Source organism: Eleutherodactylus coqui, chromosome 2 (assembly GCF_035609145.1).
Source record: "Eleutherodactylus coqui strain aEleCoq1 chromosome 2, aEleCoq1.hap1, whole genome shotgun sequence".
NCBI classification, from domain to species: domain Eukaryota; kingdom Metazoa; phylum Chordata; class Amphibia; order Anura; family Eleutherodactylidae; genus Eleutherodactylus; species Eleutherodactylus coqui.
The window spans coordinates 124,463,995-124,481,734 of record NC_089838.1 but is presented as its reverse complement, the minus strand read 5'-3'; the positions used below and the strand labels follow the sequence as shown (position 1 = coordinate 124,481,734).

At 43.0% G+C, this 17,740-nt stretch overlaps 1 protein-coding gene across 1 annotated transcript in view; it reads right to left on the bottom strand.

The window, feature by feature from the left end:
* Positions 1–17,740, bottom strand: part of TMTC2 (transmembrane O-mannosyltransferase targeting cadherins 2) — a 241,826-nt gene that overhangs the window by 63,046 nt on the left and 161,040 nt on the right. Inside the window, exon 8 of the mRNA XM_066591489.1 lies at positions 5,440–5,561. Coding sequence (XP_066447586.1) covers positions 5,440–5,561 — 122 coding nt within the window. The remainder of the gene's footprint in view (positions 1–5,439; positions 5,562–17,740) is intronic.

Here is a 17,740-nt window from a genome sequence, read left to right as displayed (position 1 = left end):
TCACAATGAGGTTCTAACCGTGGCAAATGCTTATTTCCCTAACCAGGGCCAGCAGCAGTTCGGCATCCGGATGTTGGGGGCATTGGCGGAATTCGCAGACGGATCCAGTACCATCCTGGGTGGTGACTTTAACCTCAGTATGGACCCAGTAAGAGACTCATCTGGGGGTAAGTCGGGGACTTCCCCACCATCCACACACAAACTTAGAACAAAGCTAGCAAACCTTAGACTGATCGACATGTGGAGGACACTACATCCAGGGGAGAAAGATTATAGCTACCGCTCAGGTGCACACAACAGCTATCACAGATTAGACTACCTGTACATATCACACGGGTTACTAGATAGATCCCCCTCATCAACAATGGGCTCGTTTATATGGTCGGACCATGCTCCCGTCTGGGGTTCCCTGGGGACAGGTAGAAGGGACGGTGCATCGTTCGGTTGGCGTCTGAATGATAACCTGCTGGACGATGCAGTCTGTAAACAGGAGATACAGCAAACTATAGAGGAATTTAAAACTAACCACGAAACAGACCCCACTCCAGCCCCTATTAAATGGGAGGCCCTCAAGTGTGTCTTGCGGGGAATATTCATAGCACAGGGGGCAAGACTGAAGAAAATTAGAACGGCCAAGCTCGAGGAACTAATAGCGGACCTCAATAAGTTAGAGGCCACTAACAAATCATTGCCGACAGATAACATTGCCTCGGAGATATCCTCTAAGCGGATGGAAATACTCCGCATTTTGGACCAAGCATCTCTCTGCCAGAGAGACAAATCAAATGGGTGGTTCTATGAATTTGGGAATAAGTGTGGAAAGGGACTTGCTAGAGCCCTGAATCCTAGGACTCAGCAGTCGTACGTGTTCGCAGTTAACAAACCAGGAGAGGGGTTAGTTCACCATAATACCGGCATACTAGAAAGCTTCCAAACGTTCTATCAGGATCTGTATAACCTAGAAGAGAGACAGGGAGAACAGGGACAGGAACTAGCAACTGAGAGAAAAGCATATATAGCAAAGCACACGGTTAACCAGCTACAGGACCCCGACAAACAGGCCCTGGAAAGCGATTTTACATCACAGGAATTGAAGGAGGCAGTAGGGTCCCTAAAGATAGGCAAGAGCCCGGGCCCAGATGGCTTCACACCCCGTTTCTTTAAGGTATTTTATGATCAGCTGGCCCCTATGATGCTAGAGGCCTTTAATGCTGTCTCTGGGGTCTGCCCCTTCCCGAAACAGGCCCTACAGGCAGTAATCACGGTCCTTCCCAAGCCCGGGAAGGACCCTGCCCAATGTGGAAGTTATAGGCCAATTTCGCTGCTGAACGTAGACACGAAGCTGTTCTCTAAGATGCTCGCTGGCCGCCTCCAGCCCCATATACCCAACTTGATACATGGGGATCAGGTGGGGTTTGTCCCCGGTAGGGAAGCGGCGGATAATACGATAAGAACACTATCCCTCCTGTCCAGGGCGAAGTACACAGGAGAGCCATTATGCCTCTTAACTGTTGACGCAGAGAAGGCGTTTGACAGGGTGGGGTGGGGATTTCTGGCGGCGGTCCTCGAGCAAATCGGGTTGGGCCCGCGGTTCCTGGGATGGGTGATGGCACTATATGCCGGTCCCTCGGCCCGGATTAGAGTAAATGGACGGTTATCACAACAGCTACAGATTAAAAATGGCACGCGCCAGGGGTGCCCGCTGTCTCCTTATCTGTACATCATTGTCATGGAAACCTTGGCAAGTGCCCTACGGGCAAATGAGAGCATTAAAGGAGTACAACTGAATAACGATGAGCAGAAAACAGCCTTGTATGCCGATGACCTACTAATTTACATGTCCAATCCTAGAATTGCCCTACCAAACATATTAAAAGAATTCCAATTATTCGGCCGACTTTCAAATTTTAAAGTCAATCTGAGCAAGTCAGAGATACTTAATGTAAACATCCCAGAAGAAGAAACAGAGGCAATAAAGTCCGCTTTCCCATTCACATGGAATAAAGACAGCATTAAGTACCTAGGAAGCACAATTACACCCGACATAGCCGACCTGTTTCGGAAAAATTATAAGCCGTTGCTCACTAAAATAGAGGAGGACTTAGACAGGTGGCGGACGGTGCCCCTCTCCTGGTTTGGTAGAATAAGTACGATAAAAATGAACATATTACCCAGAATCTTATATACCTTTCAAACCGTCCCGATTCAATTACCGGGAGTATATCTAAACCGGATTAGAAAGGCGATGATGCGGTTCATATGGGGGGGCAGACAACCTCGACGTAATTGGAGGGCACTTACTGGCCCACGGGATCGCGGAGGGATGGGAATCCCAAACATAGCATTATACTATAAGGCCACCTTGTCTCGCTGCATCCTAGAACTAACACATAAGAATCCTCAAAAGCGTTGGGTGAGAATGGAGCAGGAGGCGGTACCATACAAAGGACAGGGCCTGATATGGATACCGGGAAATAAGGGATTGAGAAACCTGGGACTGTCGCCCTTCGTGGAAAATATTTTGGTGACCTGGATAGGCCCAGCCACAAAAACAAGACTAATAGCGAGACCGGGCCCCCTGACACCCCTGGTGGGCAATGCAGGAATTCCACTTTTCTTCAAAGGCTCATCCCTTACAAAGATGATGACTGACACACGGCCAACAGAGATCCCTAGGGTGAGGGACATGTTGGGGACAGAGGGACTTAGGCCCCTGAGGGAGGTGGTGGGAGACCGGGGACCCCCGGCTGGAGCATGGTACCAGTACCTCCAATTAAGCCATTACATAAGATCCCTGGGGAGGCCCGAGGAGTTAAACGTGCCCATGACACCATTCGAGAAGCAGTTTATACATAACCGGGGGAAAAAACAAAAAATCTCAGAATTATATAAATTCTTGATAGAAGAGGATTCACGGGATAGAGGAAGGGATTTAGAGGGGGCGTGGGAGCGAGAGCTGGAAGCCACATACACAGAGGAGTCATGGAAGAAGGCCTACATACTGACTTACAAAATAAACATCTCGAGTAAAATGCAAGAGCTAAACTACAAGATCATCACGAGATGGTACAGGACCCCAGAGAGGCTGGCCAGATTTTGCCCCCAATGTCCGGATGTCTGCTGGAGATGCCTATCGGAGAAAGGTACCTATACTCACATATGGTGGGCATGTGCACTGATAGGCCCTCTGTGGCAAGAGGTGGGGGCTCTCCACGCGTGGGTCAGTGGCGGCCAAACGCATTTAACCCCGGAATTAGTACTACTATCTATGTTCCCCGGGTCATTGGCGCAGGCCAAAAGCTCACTACTGAGATTTTTCATATTAGCAGCACGACCGGTGATTCCCAGAAAATGGAAATCCACAGTCCCACCTTCTCGGACAATGTGGCTGGAAGCCTTAAATAAAATCAGACATCTAGAAGAGCTATATGCTAGAGATGAGATGAAATATAACAAATATCTGACGGTGTGGTACACTTGGAATCAGCTCCGAGACTCACAAGAAGTGGCTGTATGGGTGGCAGACGGAACTATTCCGCTCCCCCGACCACGCCCACAACTGGCTGCCGCGGGCCCCCTGCATTGGAGAGCTGCCACCTAAACCATTTAAATTAGCAGAAGTGGAACAAGTCGGTCCCCCTTTCCCCCCCCCCCCCCCTTGTCCTAATCCTCTCTCATCCTCCCCCCTCCCCCCCTTTTCTTCTTTCTTTCTTTAACTCTTCTTTTAGAGTGAAAACGCAAGTTGTGTAGACATGTTTTAGATACCTGTTTTATAGGATAACAGTTGCGGATGATTGTAACATGTAACAGCAATAACACTAATCCCGGTGGCCAAGAGGAGGCCCGCCGAGGATATACGAATGTTATAAGAGATTTAAAAGTATAGAGTTTAACAACAATTTCATTGTAACAAATGTGATTTATTTTGACAAGAAAAGAAAGTTTTATATATAATGCAAAAACCAATAAAGACATTTTGAACCATAAAGGAAAAAGCACTGCAAACAAACTAAAACCTCATCCCAACTGTCAAGCAGGGTGGAGGGAGTATAATGGTTTAGGACTAGAGATGAGCGAGCATACTCGCTAAGGGCAATTACTCGTTCAAGCATTGCCCTTAGCGAGTACCTGCCTGCTCAGAAGAAAAGGTTTGGCTGCCGGCGGCGGATGGGGAGCAGCGGGGGAGAGCGGGGAGGAAAGGAGGGGAGATCTCTCTCCCTCTCACTCACTGCCGCAACTCACATCTCACCCGCGCCGGCAGCCGAACCTTTTCTTCCGAGCGGGGAGATACTCACTAAGGACAATGCTCGATCGAGTAATTGTCCTTAGCGAGTATGCTCGCTCAACTCTATTTAGGACCGTTTTGCTGCCTTAAGGTCCGGGTTGGTACTGCAGACTGATTCCATACAATTTTATAGGATCCAGTCTGCAGTACCAACATGGACCACTGTGCAATATACAGAGCTGTCTGCAACAAAACAGCTAGAAGTAGGAAAACCCCTTCAACCCTATTGAGATGCTGTGGCATGACTTGAAGGAGGCTGTGCACACAAGGAAGCCCAGGAATATTGGTGAGCTAAAACACATTTGTTTAGGATATTGGTCAAAAAAAATCCTCCTTAATGTGCTGCCAATCTTATTTGCAGCTACAGAGAACATTTAGTGGAAGTGATTGCAACTAAGGGGGATCTACAGGATATTAAATTCAAGGGTTCACTTACTTTTTCTCCCTGCACTGTGGATGTTTATGCATTGTGATTAATAAGACATAAAATGGTAAAACTGTTTGTATCTTATTGATTTAGTTAGACTGCGTTTGTATATAGGGCTACATGGCGACTTTGGTAGTAACACAGGACATGTGACCAAAGATTGCAGTATAACCCTGCAATCTTGCAATGTAACAGAGCTTAATAGGGTTGCGTTGTCACTTGCTCTGTGATACAGAGGTCATGGTTGCAGCAAGCTGCAATGAGACCACATTGGGGTCTCTTAGATTTCGAGATCACAGGGCTACACAAGAATCTTTTGACCGAGCGACCGGTTTTGTGGGCAAAGTCGTTGTGTAGCCCTAGCCTAACTGACTTGGATAACAATGAGACTAATTTTATTAGTAATCCATGCGGAAATCCAGGTAAATCTAAAGGGTTCAATTACTTCTTCTTGTAACTGTAGCCTATATTATCCTGTAATAAAAATATTAAGCAAATTCATTCTTTGCAACTACTCTGTCCTTCCCGGCTGCTGTTGACCAGCATGTGACTGCTGCAGCCAATCACTGGCTGTAGAAGATCACTGCCGTAGCCAGTGATTGGCTGCAACAGTCACATGTCCGGGTCAGCAGCAACCACAAAGGGCAAAGTGGTTGTGAAGCAATTTTAAGTGGTGGGAAACCCCCTTTAAGAGCAAGTTGTGACAAGTAAAATATTTTTTTCTCACCGTGAGGGTCAGAAGTTTGCCATAGGTAAGATGTGCTGGGATGTGGTCAGGCTTTGATCTCAGAGACTCTGTGTACCACTGCTCAGCTTCAGATACCTTGTTTAACCTCATGTAGGCTTCTCCTGTTGAAAGATCAGATAAAAGGTTCAACATTACTTGTATCATTTACTTCATGCTGAAATATATTATTGTACCCAAGCAAAAACTAGATCGGAGCGACTGACAAACAGTTATCCATCTGGAAAGTAAAGATATGGAGGGGAAAACATTGAGTCATGGTGGGAAGGATGCAAGGAAGTTCTTAAGTTCATTCTCCTTACAGTTAATCTGAAAGGGGATACACCACATTTCATAGTGTCTGAACTTTATGAATTGAGCCAACCTCATTTGGAAGATTTACAATGCAAAGCAGTTTCTTTCTATAAGTTCAGGCGTCCCATAGGGATAGAAACAAAAGGCAAAAATAATATGAAGAATTTACAAGGTAAAGTTTTTAGAAGTCCTTTGTTGTTGAAATTAGAAATAACAAAAGTTTAAACTAATGTGATGAGAATGCAACCATGTGAAGTATATGTTAAGGTAGGGGGTATGTGGCTGTAAAAGCTCCTCCACCTTTGCAACCGAATTCTATTATTTCTCCAATGCATCTAAAATCGATGAAGTAACTTGATTAAAAATATCCTACCATTTTGTGTCTACAGCCCTTATATACACCCGCGAATCACCAAGGTTACAGATTACAAACAAACCCTGCAAAGGCTGATTCTGTAGTCAATGTATTCAATAAAGCCCCTTCTAGCCAATATATCTGATGTTTCTTCAGGGCATTCAGCTGTTTTTGACAACCGAGTTCTCCGCCTGATTCTGCACGCCTGCAGGGGAAAAAAATAGCTCGAACCCACGTGTAGCCATTAAAGAGTTAAGTTCCAATACTTCTAATTAGCAGCAAGGCAAATCACATTAACAAAAAAAAGAGTAGAAAAAAAGCTGATATAAAACAGGGAAAACTGATTTATGTGCTTAGGAGTAAAAGATTACAGGTCAGATGCACTTTAAAAACAACCACAAGCTTTACGGTCAATTGTTACATTTCCTTCGAGAACGCAATTTTGAAACTACAATGAAATTATTTCGGATTCTTCCAGATCACATTCTCCAGGGGATTTTGTATTGGCAAAAAATATTTTGTTAATTTGCTATGAAGGATGGAAAGAGGAATTATTTTCATCTGGAACATTCACAAGCTTTGGAGATTTAGAGCTAGATTTAGAAACGGGAAGTTGGCTCACACACACGAAAATCCACCAAAAATTAGAATCGCAGCAAAATCATATATGATTTTACTGGAAGCGAACTACATGAAAAAGTGAATTAAGCAGCACAGCTGAAATATCTGGACTTCTATTCATTTGTTGTTTGTGTCCAACACGTCTCTCAGCAGAGAAACACAATCTAGCATACCTTCTTTAAAAAACAAAAACACCCAAAAATACAAGCAAGGCCCTGTTCATATGCGCCTGACAAAATACGTTAATTATAGGGGGTTTTGTTCATCAATTTCATCATTTTCCCAGCATTTAAGATGGATTGAACTGACTGAAATCTGAACAGCACCTTAAAGGGGTTTAGTCATTAAAACAAGCCCCATCCCCCAGCTTGGTCCTGCCTAAAATAACCAAGTAGGTAATACTCACCTCTCCTGGAGAACGTGGGACGCAGCTGACAGCCGACACTGCCATCAGCTGTGACTTTTGTGTAGACGGGCCGGGAGGAGGCATATGACCGTTGCAGCCAATCAGAGGCCACAGCGTCACATTTGGCGCTTCTGACAATTGCACTTATATCTTGACTGCCATGATGCCAGGAGTTTGGGGACGTGTTTCTATCCAGCCTGTCTACTCAGAAGGTACAGCAGATGCCAGCATCTGCTGTCCTGGGACTCCCGTAGAGGAGAGCATGCCCTCATTTGTCACGCTGCTAAACTCCCTCCCACCTCTGGTAGCTGTCATAGGCTCCCATAGGAGTCTATGCAGCCACTGGTGGCGTAGAAGCGCCTGGCTGAAATGCACTTGCGCATCTGGGTGCGGAAATACCCCCAAGTGCACTGATGCATTGTAAATGAATCAGAGGGGCAGCGTATATCGGCCGGGCGTGAAAACCTGGCCAATGTACGCCCCTGTAAATCCAACCTTAATGTGAATGCTTAATTCAGAAATGTAATTGGCTAATTCAGAACACAGATACATCCCCAAATATAAGAGGGTGTTCACACTTAAGCAAGCACGTTACTTTTGTTATTTTTTATTTTTCCACCCTAAACGATTCCAGCTTGTTTTTAAATCGAATTATACAATTAATGGATCACATTGAAGGTGGAAAAAAAACTGAAATGATTCATGTTTGTCAAATTTTTTAACATGACAAAAACCTGCCATTTCAACAGGGGTGTGTAGAATTTTTATATCTAGTACATGTATAGATAGATTACATACACTCATTTAAAAGAAAAATCAAGCACCTACATGGAGTCGCAGTTGTATCTCAAGCGTTGTGGTGTGATTAGATGAACGGTCTTACCACCTGAGGCCCTAAAAGTGGTTTCACCCCCATTCCTATAAAAAGGCTCTCGGAGCCTACTTGTGTGGAGTGATCTCTTTTTGCACTTGTGTAGGGCTTGTTGACCACTAGACGCCTCTACAATGCAATCATAGAAATTTCGGTAAGTTAACAGAGTTTAATAGAGGGTGTGTTATTAAAATGTGAGAAGCTGGATGGTTGTATCGACAAATTGTCCACCACCTGGGCATTTCTGACCAGACTATCTGGAGGTGTTGGTACCAATGGATGCGTGAGGTCAGACACACAAGGCAACAGGGCTCAGGATGCCCTCAATAAACCACCAGTAAAGCGGATTGTTCAATCGGGCGACAAGCATGAGCAGCGCCAACTGTGTCACTGTCCATCATCCAAAGACAGGTGACACCATTATTACAGGCCCCTGTGTCTGTCACAACCATTTCCAGGTGCTTGGCTGAAGGACATTTAGTCTCATGGAACCCATTACATGTACTGCCTTTGACACATACCCAGTGATGTCATGAACAACGAAACTGTTCTTCAGTAAAGAATCCAGGTTTAGTTTCAGCACTGATGATTGCATGTGATTGGGCGAGCCCCTCAATCCTGCCCTTGCTGAGGAACGGCACACTGCCCCAACTGCTGGTGTGATGGTCTGGGGGACCATCACATACGACAGTCAGTTACCCTAGTAGTGGTACGAGGGACAATGACAGCTCAGCGATATGTTCAGGACATCCTGCAGCCACATGTGTTCGTCTCATGGCGGCTTCCAAGAGGCATTTTACAGCAGGATAATGCTCAGCTGAAGACAGCAAGGAGGACACAGGAATGTCTCCACAACATTGTCACACTTCTGTGGCTGCTTTGTTGCCAGATTTATTGCCAATAGAACATGTCTGGGATACCAACTTTGACAGCCTACAAGTTTGCACGATCTAGATGCTCAGTTACAGCAAATGCGGACCGATATGCCACAGGATACCACACAGAACCTGTATGCCTCCATGCCCACCAGTATCACATCTTGTATCCAAGAAAGAGGCGGCCCAACAGGGTACTAGAGTCTCCCTTCAAGTGTTCAGTTTTCTGCGATAAAAGATCTTTGATCACCTACTTATATCAACGGTACAATCACTCAAACTGTCATTTGATTCAGACAACTCCTAGGTGCGTGATTTTAAAAAAAAAATAATAAGTGTAATATATATAACGTTATACAGCTTCTCTTCCGGAGAAAAGTCAGAGGGGGTTCTCTTTTTGGATTTTGAGCCTGTAACTTGATGCAATTATATCGGAGCATAAAATATTAAGCAGTTTTTGCACTCTTAGTACAAGAATGACCTTTTTTTAAAACTTTCTTCTATTACATCTCAAAATACACTAGACCCTGCACTTTCATGATAGATTGTTTCAAGTGGTTGCCTTTTTGATTGTAATGGCAAGAGTATTAGTCCTATGGAGAAAGCGTCATTCTAGCCTTTAGTACAGTTCGCAGCAGTCAGACCTCTGCCGATTGGACATTTCTATAGTCTGTCTTACAAAGAGAATGAAGCAAACAGTGGTGGCATTAAGTCTATCACTCCACTATTTGTGGTTGGGGACCTGTCCTTTCTTCCAGTCAATAGAGACAGTCATGTGATCGGCACCAGTCCTGTTTGTCACTTATAATACATCTGCATTGATATAACTAAGATGGCATCCACAATGTCTGTACGGAGATAGCCCCTTTAATCCAATCATAACCTGCCCTGCTATTTTTTGCAATTTAGTCATTGCTATAGCTACAACTGGAGTATCTAAACTGTGACAGAAAATCTAATTTGAGAGGCATAACAAATCAGCTAGTATTGACTAGGGCTAAAATGAAGCTCTAGACAATGCCTTGTTTGAGCATATCTAAAATTGACAGCATAATTAGCCTTCCAACTCATTAAAGGGTTTGAAGCTACTGTTGTAGATAACCACATTGTGAATAATACTGTTATCACACTCGGAGGAAGGAGGCAAGTCCCTTAACATCAACATGTAATAGCTGACAACAAGTGTCATTACCCATATCCCTAAAATGTTATCAGTACGGTACAGGACACGAGCAGAAAGGACAACATCCAACTCTATAAACCTTCAAGACGCGATTATTTCCAAGCATACCTTTCCTTCCGGATTTTATCAAGAGAAAATATGGGAGTCAAGTATTTGCCTTGACTGTTGTTTACTACATCATATGCTTACACAATGACAAGTTATAAAGTAAACCGCTGAAAAAATGGAATAGCACCGGGAACATTTCTCCAACGAAGACAGCTCTGCTCATGCTGGGATAAACATACTGTAGCCAGGTGAAGACTAAAACCAGCGGCTAAAGCTATATGAGCCGAAAGAGCAATTTGTCAACTTTACTTCCAGTTGGAATTTATGATTTCATTGTTCCAGCTTCGGAGAGAGACTGCAAATATCATCTCTGCACAGAATGCTAGCATTCTCTCTATCTATCGGAGTTTGTTTAATCTTAACTGCCCGGTCATACCTGATTTATAGGGAACTTGTATTAAACTATGCTGTGGAAAACCATGAGTGGGAAGCCAAGGAACTTGGAAGGAACCTTCTCCTCAATTGTTCTGCAGCCACAATGACTTTGACTGCTTGTGGCCGTGCGCTTAGCTAGAATAATTAGAATACCAAAACTGAATTCCCACCAGGAACAAAACAAAGCCAAAATTCTCTAAGCTTTGCTAGACAGCAAAGGACACCAGATATATGGAAAGCAAATTAACCTTTGATGTACGGTCAGATTGGCGTCACTCTAATTAGTTTTATTGAGAAGTTAATGTGCCTACAGGGCATCGCCTTTAAGCGATGCTCCATGTGGCCATCCAGATCTTGACAAGTTAATTAGGGACTGACAGGAGAATTATTTATTTGTGCGGTGGTGGATTATGCTTGGAAACACAATCGGTTAGGTTTTCATGCATTGGTAATAAACTGTAATACTGCACATTGTGTGTTGCGTCATGTTTCCACGCACCACAAGTTCTTAAAGTCACCAAAAACTAATTGCATACTTATTGCCAAGGGATTGCTGCATCAACATCACTTGTTTTTACATTCTATGCATTGAGTATACCTCCAGTATTTTAATCCTAACCTGCCCAAAACGTTGATTTATATCAGGCGAATACGTCGCAGGTTTATAAAATGACTTATACGTTTGGCTGTTTGTGTGGCATCAGATAAGATGCGATTCTTTTTTAGCTTAAGTAGAAAAAAGCAGATTGTTATCACTGTATTTTTCTTCTTATTACAAGCCATGTAGTTCTTGTCGCACACTCTGCATGCCTCCATCTTCAAGTCAGTTGGAGTTCTGTATCTATTGTGACATCGCATTTACTGTGTAGAATTCAGAAAAAGTACAATTTAGAGATACTTTTCTCAATATATACTTCTTCCAAATATCCCTGCAAGACTCAGGTAGGGAAAGATACAAGACGGTTGGGTGTTGCTGATTTTGTTCTATTGTATCTTCAGAGCAGAAGTGGATGTTTTTACGGCAGAATAGTCCACCCCGCAGCTAACTCACCCAGTCTATGGCATCTTAACGGGAAGCATTGCTTTAGCATGTGGTTTTGGCCTCTGCCCTAAAATAAGAATGGCAACAGCTTCTGCACCCTTATACAAGAGTTCACAGGTTAGAAAGTCATGACCACAAATAACGTAAGCCCTATTTACACAGATGGACTTTCGAATCACTGATGTCTAGGGATGAGTGAGTATACTTGCTAAGGCACTACTCACTCGAGTAACGTGCCTTAGCAGAGTATCTCCCCGCTCGTCCCTAAAGATTCGGGGGCCGCCGCAGCTGACAGGTGAGTTGCAGCGGGGAGCAGGGGAGAGCGGGCGGGAGAGAGGGAGAGAGAGATCTCCCCTCCGTTCCTCCGCACTCTCCCCCGCAGCTCCCCGCCCCGCGCCGGCCCCCGAATCTTTCGGGACAAGCGGGGAGATACTCGGCTAAGGCACATTACTCGAGCGAGTAGTGCCTTAGCGAGTATACTCGCTCATCCCTACTGATGTCCTAATTTAAGAAGTCATTTCTGTTGACCCTATTGTCATATCCATCAAGACGATCCTCAAGTATCATAAGTAGTAGCAAGGTTTCCTGCAAGAACTCTTCTAGGCAGCAATGCTTGTCCTAAATGTCTGTATCATTAGACTTTACATTAACACAATTGATGAAAATCAACATTCCCTTGTAGACAAATGATTCATAATAGAAACTATCAATTTTAAACAGGTCTTAAAGGGATTGTTCCTAAATATATAAGTTTATCCACAGAATAGGGGGCAACTTTATGATCAGTGAGGGACTGCCGAGACCCCTGCTGAATGTGAAAATGTCGCTAATTCATTCATTTCAGTGCTAGAATTAGAATTTCAGAGTACATGCGTTTGGCAATCTCCAGTGCTCCCACTGAAATGAATGGAGAAGCGGCTTGCACGTGTGACCTTCGCTCCATTCACGCAGGAACATTCGGTCCCCTCATTTTCAAAATTAGTCAATATTTCAGTGAGCAAACTTTACTAACTTTATATCTTGGAACAACCAGTTTAAGTCACTTGTAAACTCCCTAAAGGTAACTCTTAGGCCAGATTCGCACGGACATATTTGCACACACAATATGCAGAGGAAAAAAAACCACATTGATTTCAATGGGTATTTCACATGCATGTATTTTTCATGCACATTATGACCCTGTTAAAAAGAAGAAGAAAAAAAAAGGGAAGCATGGTCCATTTTCCTGCGCATTTACACACCAGATGTCCATATAGAAGTCAATAGAGATGCACATATGCACAAAAAATACACTAGGAGATGTGTGGAACAATGTAGAATTGCCTAGGGGAAAAAAAAACATATCTGGAGCTTATTAAATCAATTAGCCATTTCAATTTGTGTGTCATTGCTTGCCACACACAAATGAAAATGTCTTGCGGGCACAAAAAGTACAATAAAGCACGTCATGCCACAAAAATACTATGCTTAGGCGTGCACAAATATGTGTGAATCTGGTGTTAATGTAAAAAATTTAAAAAAATAAAGATATAACATTTTTTCCTTATGGTATGTTTATATGGGGCAGATTTTTCCCCTGTAATTTGCCAGCAGATTTCACAGCGATTCCATAGTAAAATCAGCATATGTCTTACATGCAGTTTTTGTTGCGGTTTTTGCAGTGGAAAGGGTGAAACCAGCAGTAAAAATCCATCTCTGGACCATAGTTACCCCATGTGCACATATCGTTAACCTTCTCCTCTCTGTTGATCCTAATTTGTTTCATATTTGAATAAAAATGTTAAAGGGGTTGTCCCGAGGCAAAAGTGACATTTTTTTTTCTGCCCAGTCCCCCTTCTAAATCAAACATTACAATGTACACGTGTAAAGAAGGTTTAAAGAAGGTTTCTACTCACCATTCTAGCGTTTCATCAATTTATAAAACTTCTTCCAAAGATGGCCGCCGGTCCTTTCCCAGGGATGCACCGCGGTTTTCTCCCATGGTGCACCGCGGGTCTTCTCCCATGGTGCACCGTGGGCTCTGTGCGGTCCATTGCCGATTCCAGCCTCCTGATTGGCTGGAATCGGCACACGTGACGGGGCGGAGCTACGCGATGACACGTAGAAGGGGCGGAGCCAGAACGCCGCTCGTGCCCGGACCGACCAGAAGAGAGAAGACCCTTCTGCGCAAGCGCGTCTAATCGGGTGATTAGACGCTGAAATTAGACGGAGCCATGGAGACGGGGACACCAGCAACGGAGCAGGTAAGTGAATAACTTCTGTATGGCTCATATTTAATGCACAATGTATATTACAAAGTGCATTAATATGGCCATACAGAACTGCTTAACCCCACTTGCTTTCGTGAGATAACCCCTTTAAATATATTACACCGTATGTGTACAAGAAAATTAGCCATTTTCCTCCTGCTCACAAAAAGCCCTTCCCTAGTACTCAAGCCTACTGTTGGAGACCAAGCACCCTAATACCTGCCCTCATGCTGAAGCATCACCCAATCAGCCAGCTGGATGTGACCAAGAGGAAATTCAGCCTGAAGGTACATGCAGACTGACAATGGGTCTATAGCTTTTCTCTGTTCACTTATCATTCGTTTCTAGGATTAGCGTTCCTTTAAAATTGCATTCTGTATTTTTAGAGACATGCACTGCATGCTTTGGGTGAGAAAAGCACATTACAAATGCTTCTTACTGTCTTACCAAAGGCAGGTTAAAAGAGTGACATTTTGCCCAGTATTGGTGCTGACGGCCAAAAAGAATGGGTCCGTGACTTTGCTTTAGAAGCTGGAGTTAAGTACATGTTTCTACTACTCATGCTCCTTTTAATACATGGAGGGAGATAAGTAGTAGTATTTTATTGGCACTAGGTCAGGTATGATTGCATCGGCACAATGCAGTCATTTAATGAAAACTACAACTCGTAATATACCTGATACGCTATTATCCCAGTTGAGTAAAATGTAGACGGTGTGACCTTGATACTGTTATTACAACCATAACTATCATTTCACATTAAATGTCACTAAAGTGCTTTGGGTTATAGAAATACTTACAATACTTATCAGGGGGAACTAAACATTCCAGTTTCTTTTATCCCTTATGGCCCTTTTAGACACAATGAGAATTTCACGATTCTCATTTGCTCGAGCGAAGTGCTGGTGACGTCATCAGGAGCTCGTTCGCACTCAAGCAACTCGTTAAGGCTGCATGATTCTCGCTCAGACTCAACGATTCTCGTTCACTTGTCATTCAGTGTTTCACATTTTCTACAAGCCGGCATTGATTTTTATGCCCCACTAAAAATATTGTATATATGGTTAATTCCAGCCCACAATCAAGACATTCTAGAATAGCACCACCTACAGTTTCTATTGAAAAGCCTATGTCCAGGCCACCTTAGTAAAGGTCTCAGGTGGTCATACCTACTCAGTCTTGCATCTCTGCAGTAATGCTGTCTCACTCGCTCAGCAGTGATACAGAAGACACGTCAACTTCAGAAGCAGCTGGTCACCCCACTAGGGGATCTCTCCACATACCCAGCGGAGCAGAGAGAGAAGCAAAACTATGCATGTGTGACCACCTTGAAGGACTTACTAGGATGGACACAAAATAGAAACAGCAGGTGGCGCTATTCTAACAGTCCTCGAGTACCTAGGGCTATAAACATTTTCTTCAGATAATTTAATCTGGAATTTTTTGAAAAAAAGTTTACTGTTTTTTATTTCCTGCCATTTATTTTTAGATGTTCCTATAAAAGAATTGGCTCTTTGCTTATAGTAAATGTTGTATAAACCGCATTAACTCTATAAATGGTTTTAAAAAGTAAATAAAATCTACCCAAAATATACAAAGTCTGCACATATGAGAAAAAGGAAGTTGTTTGCTTTGAGAAAAGGAAAATGTTATGATTTTAAACTGGATTAGAGACGGGTCAAAAATCTGATCACCCAATTGTGGAAAGCAAAAATTAAGATGTGCCCTCACATTCCAGTTCTAAAACAGCAGCATTGCACTAGAAGGCTTACATTTTCACACCACTAAACGCATAGAAGCACAAATTACTGTAACAGGTGGCCCCATGTGGTTTTACATGCAATGTAATACAATAAACCTTACAATATCAAGTTTCCAGGAAAGGAAAAGACATCTAAACCTGAACTTGATCCTTAAGCAATCTTTAATTTTGGCATTAAAGTGCATAAACTCCCATAGGGATCATTACATCTTTTGACCCAAAGTTTTAATTGAAACTTTAAACAAAATATATTTCTTTCCTAATACATTGGAGTAATGTCCAACTCTCGCAGTACACACTGTATTGCCAGACAAATTCTCTCTAGCTTCACTATGCACTGTCTGATTTGTACTCAAAAGATTAATGTCACAGAAGAGAGAATAATAGGGCATTTCTAGACTAAATGTGACGGTTTTCTACCATGTAAAAATCTATCAACAAGGCTCATTTGGAGAAAGGTTTCCTTTTCAGCTGTGATTAGCTTCACATTTCCATATAATATATGAAAACATTTAGTACAATGCTCCGGATTGTTAAACATTGATTTATTGCCATCCTATGAACTTGCTAGTTTAAAGCAAAAAAAAAAAAAAGTAAAAAGGTTTGGCAATTAGCATTTTACACCATTCTAAAACGTTTCCATATATTTTATCTTCCAAGTTTTGTATTATATTTGAACAAAGTTTTTAAGCTCCACCCACCTTCAAGACAACAATGAAAACTCAGAATAAATAGGACAATTATGTTAATCATATGAGCTTAGAATTTAGTGCTCTAATCTTTTTTCTATTTGTAGATTAGCTTTCCCCCCTACTTTTCCTCAATTTCCTATTAACCCCCAATTTGGTTTAACCCTTTCCAATTCAATTTGTATCCTGGTTTTCTGTCGTTATACAATGGCGCTATATGCTGGCTAAAGCCAGTACCGTATGAGGTGACACATTGGATAGGCTCCGACAGCAGAGAGGCTTGCAATATACAGTAAGAGAACCCCGATGGACGTCTTCCAACATTGGAGCTGTACAGCCTTAAATCATAATGTCTTCAGACGTCAGACAGTGGATTGGAAAAGGTTAAAGGGAACCTGTCATCACATTTAAGCCCCATAAATTACATTAGGGACTCAAATATGATGGAATGGAGATTCCGGAGAGCTGTGTTTCATATTAACCAAGTGCCCCCACAAAGTTGGCACACACGTGTAGCATGACTCTTTTCAGCCAACTCTGTGCACATGCTTTGCCATAGAGATGAATGAGAGAGTGATGGCACGGAGTTAGCTGAAAAGAGTCATGCTGTGTTCGCAAGTTCTAACTTCGCAGGAACGTGGCACAAGAACGGGGCACCAAGTATGTATGAAACACAGCTCCCCAGATTCCCCTTTTCATTACCTTTGAGCCTTATAATATAGTTTATGTGGCTCATAAACAGTTAAAGTGTTAGGAAGTATTTTTGTATCATGTTTGTTCTTTTTGGCACCAAAGTGCAGCATGTATGTTATGGAATGGAAATGAACAAACCAGACTGTCAATCAACACAATAATTTAACATATAACAACTTGTATGATGGGTGAATGCACACTGGCGGATTTAAATTGCGGAATTCGGAGTGGGCAACTGCCTCCAGATTCCACAGCAAATGCCGCCCATAGCATGCTACAAAAGTGATTCATGCTGCTCACGAGCAGAAACCAACTGCGCTTTCCGCTCGTGGATGAAAAACCGCAGCATGCTCCATTTTCATGTGGTATCCACATGAACGGCTTCAATCGAAGCAGACGAGCCGCAGATTCCGCGGCAAAAACAGGAGTTTAGAAAAAAAAAAAAAATGTACTGCACATGTCCAACGGCGAGCCGTGCAGACCATCTGCAGTATAGATAAAGATTTAAGATAGCAGGTACTCGCGGACAACGCTGCTGTTAGGGCCGGATTCCGCTGTGGGATTCTGCATGTGGAATCTGGCTCTGCTGTGTGCAGACGGCTTAAATTATAAAACAGAAAATGAAACGCATTTTCCAGATAAAACACAGCAAAACTCAACTGAGCAGCGCCCACAAGTCCTACCTTATCTTCATTCCTTACTGCTGTCAGGTATACCATTTGTTTATTGTACAGTTTTTCTCCCAACTACATTGACTAGA